The sequence below is a fragment of the Lucilia cuprina genome, chromosome 5 (genome assembly GCF_022045245.1).
Source record: "Lucilia cuprina isolate Lc7/37 chromosome 5, ASM2204524v1, whole genome shotgun sequence".
Lineage (NCBI taxonomy): Eukaryota > Metazoa > Arthropoda > Insecta > Diptera > Calliphoridae > Lucilia > Lucilia cuprina.
This window is the reverse complement of record NC_060953.1, coordinates 26,906,695-26,913,839: the sequence shown is the minus strand read 5'-3', so window position 1 is coordinate 26,913,839 and position 7,145 is coordinate 26,906,695. Positions and strand designations below refer to the sequence as shown.

Sequence of the window (7,145 nt, the reverse complement as noted above, 5' to 3'; positions counted from 1 at the left end):
TGACGGAATTATTGAAGATTCGGATCTTGCCGATATCTGGGGTCCTCTAAAAACTGATTTCAACAAACATACAGACAGACAGACATGGCTTAATCGACTCCGCTATCTATAAGGATACAGAATTATATACTTTATGGGGTCGGAAAATTATATTATAGAAATTACAAACGGAATGACAAACTTATACATACTTATAGTTATACTTCTCACGAAGGTGAAGGGTATAAAAATAGCAAATTTTTATTTTATAATTATTTTTATAAACAAATAGCTTTCGTCTATAATTTTCAATTATATAGATCAGAGTATTGAAGTTAGATAGACTCCAGGATGGGATATTTAGCTAACAATTTTATATTTTTGGAATATGTTTAAGATTATTTTTCTTTTTACTTACTTCATTTAGCACGACAATGACTTGTGGTAATACAACATCACAAGATATTCGAGGCCGACTTTTATTCCGTATAGCTTGTTTGCAACGTTCTCTTTTAAATTTGGCAGTAGCACTTATCGGATTAATTACAAATATGTGATTTTCCATGTTACATAAATTATTCATGTTTACCAAAAGGTCTTTGGATGCTAATTTGGAACACATATTACTTTCGTGCAGTTGATCCCAATATAAACAGAGATCTTTTAATTCCAGCAATTTATATGATACATCATTACTATTGTTTTTGGACCCAGGCATCCAACTGGCATCACAAGTTTGCGCTGAAAGAGACTGTATTCGTATACCAGCAGAGAATGGAAAATTAGGCGCAGTGACCGTGTCTTCATATCGTAAATGTACATCAATAATTTTTAGCTCCAGATTTTCCAATATATTTGTAGCTAATGTTGCACCATAGTTCAACCAACTTGAATATGACAACGAGTAATAGCTTTCCACATTACAATCATTTTCTACTCTCCATGTAGCTTCTTTTGCATCCAAAATATTAAGTTTATATTCATACTCGTCTTGTTTTTCCTTTTCATTATCCCAATCGTTTACATTTTTTGGTCCGAATACACCATATACACGTTCAATCACAATACACCAGGGAGAAGTTCTAAATTGCCTTACGGGAATCTGTAGTTTAATTTTGCCAATAGTGCCAGAAATAGCTTCAACTGGTATTCCAAATGACCTTAACGCATCCTTTCTGATTGGAACATTTTCTAATTCGACTTCACCTATAAATAAATAATATTATTATACAATTAAATGGTAATGTTTTGCAAATTTTTTATAACTTTATCCGCTTTTTATTAAAATAAATTCTAAAGTACATATTTTTATATAAAAAAATTTAATATTATACTAAATTTCTTTGGTAAAATTAAAGACAACACATTTGTCCAATTCACAATCGGTGTCGAATCGTTCTATCATTGTATATCATAAATAAATTTCAAAAAAATTTCAAAACTAAAACGAACGATGCTTTTACAAACAATGAAGAGTCATCACACCGCATGTATGATGTGTCAATACATGCATAATACTATCTGTTGTTATATGTATTGACATGATACATATAACACGTTTCTCATCTTAGGCAGAGTAAAATTTCATTGTTTCTTAGAAATACATACATATGTACATATGAAATTATATCGGTCATAGTCTTACTATTATTTACGTAAAAAAATGATCGGAATTTTTCGTTTCTTCTAAAGAAATTTAGTTTTTTTATAATAAAATAAGGATTTTTAGTATCACTGGAACCAGGAACGGCAGACATATACTACATTTTGCACTTGTATGAGTAAGTAAAAACAAGAAATGAGAAATCATTGTACTCTCATCTCCACAAAAATGCATAAATGGAAAATTGAAATTTAGAAATAATATTAATGTAACACAAAACTAATTTTTTTAGTTTAAAAGTAGCAAATATTTTTTGCTTTGTTTTGCACATATTTATTTTAAACTAGAGTACATAAAGGGAGCTCCGGCTCCCTAGTCCAAATTAAATTGAAAATTCAGATTATAAAAATATATATGCATACGTATACAGATAAAAATTTTAATATTGTTTAAGATTAAATGTGGCATCACTGGATTTGTGTGTTGTTTACGTTTTTGTTTTGTTTCTTGCTTTGTTTGTTTTTGAAAATAACACGACTGATTGACAATAATTTGTTGAAAATTCAAAATGATACTTATTAAAGTAAATTTTAAGTATTATTTTGAACATTGTTTTTATAAAAAGCAACAACAAATTGAAATCAGGAATCGATTTAAAAAAAATCGTGAAGTGCGCTATTTATTATATTAATTTTGAAAAATAAAAAAAAATAAAAAAAAAATTGGAAGTGCGTTATTTTTTATTTTGTTTATATTTGTTTCAGCAAATCTTATTTTTATTACAGCAATTTATTTTATTATACATATACACATTTATATCTTCTTTTGTTCAAAAATTACACATATATTAATAAAAATGGACACTGTATCTATTATAAAAGAACAGGAGAGATTAGGGACTGAGATTGTCTCATGTTATAACACTTTGAGCAAGGTCGCTCAAAGTAATCTTCCTAGCAAGGAAGCTAAAATTAAAGTTATAACATTGAGACAAGTGTTTAGGGAATATGTCGAAAAATTCGACAAAAATGATAGGGACCTCCGACCTCCTTCGTCAACAATGGAAAGAAATGCCTATTTTAAAGGTAAATTTGTTGATGAAGTGAGGACCTCAATAACTAATTTTAATGCATTGCATGGGCAATTAAAAAACAGATTTATTGAGGAAGAAAATCTTTTGTATTCATCAAGTCAAAAACAAGACGATGATACAAAAGAAAGGCAAAGGGAACCCACGGCTCAAATGGCACAAGGGGATCGTATTGATCTAGTGTGCCAGAAGGAGGCTACGGTGCCATTGTCACAAAAGGAATCCACGGCACCATTGTTACAAAGGGATCTCACTGACCCAATGTGGCAAAAGGAGCCATTTTTACCATTTTTGCTTCAAAGAGAGCAAGGTTTAATAAATTCTTAATAAAATCTTAAAAAGATCTTCTTGCATCCTAGGACCAGTATGTAAAATATCATTTAGCGAAACATTAGTTGTTGTCTTACAAGACGCATCAAATACAACTCTTAACTAAGTTGTTGTACTCTCTGGCCTAAGTACACAATGATGTGGTAAATAATACTCACTATTCATAAACGAATTATTATTTATCAATTCCATATGACCCATTTCCAAATATTTTTTAAGAAATTCATTATATTTCTAGAGCAAAGAACCTTCTTTTAGCTATTATGGTAGAATTACCCAATTTATTCTGTTCATCTTTAAATGGAAGTTTAACTTCAAACTTACCATCTTACTTTTCCGCAACTGTGAGATTATTCATTTTTGGAACCTCTTCCAATTCCCAAAACTTTTGTAACAATTGATTCTGGTTTGGAACCATTTGCTGTCATCAGTCCATATGCTACCCAACCTAACTTCGTGTTACGTAGCTTTGTGTTTGTCTTTTTATCAATTATTTGCCCATCGCAAATCAGATCAAACACAAATTGATTAGATAGTAATAAATCCACTCCTTGTGGAATATTATATTTGGGATCCGCTAATTTAATATTAGATGGAAAATTTCCCAACAACATTCGCGTTCCTGGTACGTTTGACACAAATTTGTCAATAACTACCGCATTTAGGAACGTTTTGTATTTGGTCACTTTAGACCTAAGGTTTATTCCAACCTTTTCCTCTATGGAAGATTTTTTTCTTTCTAAACCTTCCACTTTTTTATTTATTTGGCAACCTTTTATATTCAACTTATTTCTAAATTCTTTCGAAATAATGTTGACTTGTGCCCCACCATCTAATAAAGCGCGACATTTTATCCAATGACCGTTTTCATCCTTGACTTCCACTACTGCTGTTGAAAGTACTGCTTCGTCATCTTCATTACCGTTTACTATTACTGTCTTTGCAGGGATCTTTTCCCTGTGAAGAATAGTATGATGATCACCGTTACAGCTTCTGCAAATAAAATTGCTTTGACACGTTTTGTAAGAATGTCCAACACCAAGACATCTGGAACATACTTTATGTTCCCGTACCTTATCCCATTTTTCATTTATAGATAAATTCCTAAATTTAGAACATCTATGTAATATATGTCCAACTGCACAATTTTTTGACATTTTATTTTGAATAAGTTGTTTTCTGGAGGATTTGGCCTTGAACTTGCCCCAGCGTTTGCAAGCTTTGTCGGGGAGGATTTACCGCATTTTGGTTTGCCTCCCAAGACCATTGATTTACTCCTAGAGGATTTACCATCTTTCTTTCACCCTTTGTGAAATCTTGGCTTGCCTTTAAGGAATATTGAATTTGTCTTAGAAAATCAACTAGACTATCCACTTTTGGAAGTTCTTTTGATTTTCCCAAATGTTGTTCAAATTGGATTCTTAAATAGTCATCCAATTTTCATCGAAGCACGAAACAAAGAAATGCCTTTTGCATTTCTTCAGGATCTAGTTTCATGGCTTCTAATGCCTGCAAACTTTCATTCACTTTATCCAAAAACATATTCACGCTCCTTGCGTTATATGTTACTAAAGGGGCTTCAAGTATACTCTTAAAGTATATTGATGTTATTGCCCTTTTGTCGGAGTAGTATTCATTTAGAATACTCCAGGCTACTTCAAAGTTCTCATCCTTTGATGGCAACTTTGAAATCTTCTTTGCCGCATCTCCCGACAATTTTGACTTTAGCATACACATTTTTTGAGTGTTTGACACAGGCTGATCTATTATCAGCTGCTCAAATAACTCCCTAAATGTGTCCCATTCCGTAGCTTTTCCACTAAAAGTTGGTATGTCTATAGTGGGAAGCTGGAATGGTAATGATTTGGCATAGCTTTCTATGCCCGGGATATTTTGGTACTCGTCTCTTAAGTTGTAGAAAATGTCAGTCAATTCGTCATCTGCAAATTCGCTCATATATTTAATAAAATGATTTTCGGCTAATTTAAATTTTTCTTTCAGGATGCCAATCGTGACTTCCTTATTTTTAAATTTATTCAATTTAGCTTCCAAATCATCCAAAATATACTGGAACTGCCAAATCAGTCCACCATTTTTATTTCTAACAGAGGTTTTTCCATATCACCTCTGCCAGAATTTATTAAACCTTGCTCTCTTTGAAGCAAAAATGGTAAAAATGGCTCCTTTTGCCACATTGGGTCAGTGAGATCCCTTTGTAACAATGGTGCCGTGGATTCCTTAGTTGATTCTTCCGACAAAACATGCAAACTCAGGGGGCAAGTCAAAAGACAAATCCTCCAACGAATTCATTTAAAATAAAATGTCCACTGAATTGTGCAGTTGGACATAATTTAAATAGATGTTCCAAATTTAGGAACTTATCTATAAATGAAAAATGGGATAAGGTACGGGACGGTAAAGTGTGTTTCAGATGTCTCGGTAATTAGTAAAAGTAATTTTATTTGTGGAAGCTGCAATGGTGATCATCATACTCTTCTTCATAGGGAAAAGATCCCTGCGAAGACAGTAATAGTAAACGGTGATGAAGACGACGAAGCAGTGTTGTCAACAGCAGTAGTGGAAGTCAAGGATGGAAATGGCCATTGGAAAAAATGTCGCGTTTTATTAGATGGTGGGGCACAAGTCTACATTATTTCGAAAGAATTTTGAAATAATTTGAATATAAAAGGTTGCCAAATAAACAAAGAAGTGGAAGGTTTAGAAAGGAAAAAATCTTCCATAGAGGAAAAGGTTGGGATATCACTTAGATCAAAAGTGACCCAATATAAAACATTCCTTAATGCGGTCGTCATTGACAAATTTGTGTCAAACGTACCAGCGGATCCCAAATATAATATTCCACAAGGAGTGGATTTATTACTATCTAATCAATTTGTAATTGATCTGATTTGTGATGGGCAAATAATTGATAAAAAGACAAATACAAAGCTACGTAACACGAAGTTAGGTTGGGTAGCATATGGACTGATGACAGCAAATGGTTCCAAACCAGAATCAAGTGTGGTCACAACAAATCAAACATCTTGTGATGAATTGTTACAAAAGTTTTGGGAATTGGAAGAGGTTCCAAAAATGAATAATCTCACAGTTGCGGAAAAGCAATGTGAGCAACAATTTGAAGAAAATTTTAAAAGACATACAGATGGTAAGTTTGAAGTTAAACTTCCATTTAAAGATGAACGTAATAAATTGGGTAATTCTACCATAATAGCTAAAAGAAGGTTCTTTGCTCTAGAAAGAAAATTAGAGAAAAACAAAAAACTTAGATTGGAATATAATGAATTTCTTAAAAAAATATTTGGAAATGGGTCATATGGAATTGATAAATAATAATTCGTTTATGAATAGTGGGTATTATTTACCACATCATTGTGTACTTTGGCCAGAGAGTACAACAACTAAGTTAAGAGTTGCATTTGATGCGTCTTGTAAGACAACAACTAATGTTTCGCTAAATGATATTTTACATACTGGTCCTAGGTTGCAAGAAGGTCTTTTTAATATTTTATTAAGATTTAGAAAACATCGTTATGTTTTTTCAGCTGACATTGAAAAAATGTATAGACAAATCAGGATTTCTGAAGCTGATAGAAAATATCAGATAATATTTTGGCGCTGGAATCCAGATGAAACTATTAAAACATATGCTTTTAAAACTGTTACATATGGAACAGCTTCGGCTCCATATTTAGCAGTAAAATGTTTACAAAAAATTGCAGACAATATATTGATGGAGTTCGGTATGCCTTTAAGGAAATGGTGTACTAATGAAAAAGTATTGCTCCAAGGTATTGATCCCAGTTATATAGAAAATGATTTAAATATAGAGAAAATATTGACAATATATTGATGGTGTTCGATATGCCTTTAAGGAAATGGTGTACTAATGAAAAAGTATTGCTCCAAGGTATTGATCCCAGTTATATAGAAAATGATTTAAATATAGAATCAAATAATTTGAATTCTGTTGAAACATTGGGGATTGTATGGAACACAAAAACAGACAGATTTAGTTTGAAATGTAAATTGGAATTTCATAATAAAATTTCAAAACGCACTATTTTAAGCGAAGTTGCTAAGTTATTTGACCCACTAGGTTTAATAGGACCAGTAACGGTAAAA

At 31.9% G+C, this 7,145-nt stretch overlaps 1 protein-coding gene across 1 annotated transcript; it reads left to right on the top strand.

Annotated features, from left to right (window-relative positions):
• The first annotated feature begins 5,990 nt into the window (after positions 1 to 5,990).
• Positions 5,991 to 6,873, top strand: LOC124420211. Its single transcript, XM_046952420.1, has 2 exons — positions 5,991 to 6,216; positions 6,290 to 6,873. The coding sequence occupies exons 1-2, from the start codon at positions 5,991 to 5,993 to the stop codon at positions 6,871 to 6,873; spliced, it is 810 nt and encodes a 269-aa protein (XP_046808376.1).
• The last annotated feature ends 272 nt before the right edge of the window (positions 6,874 to 7,145 follow it).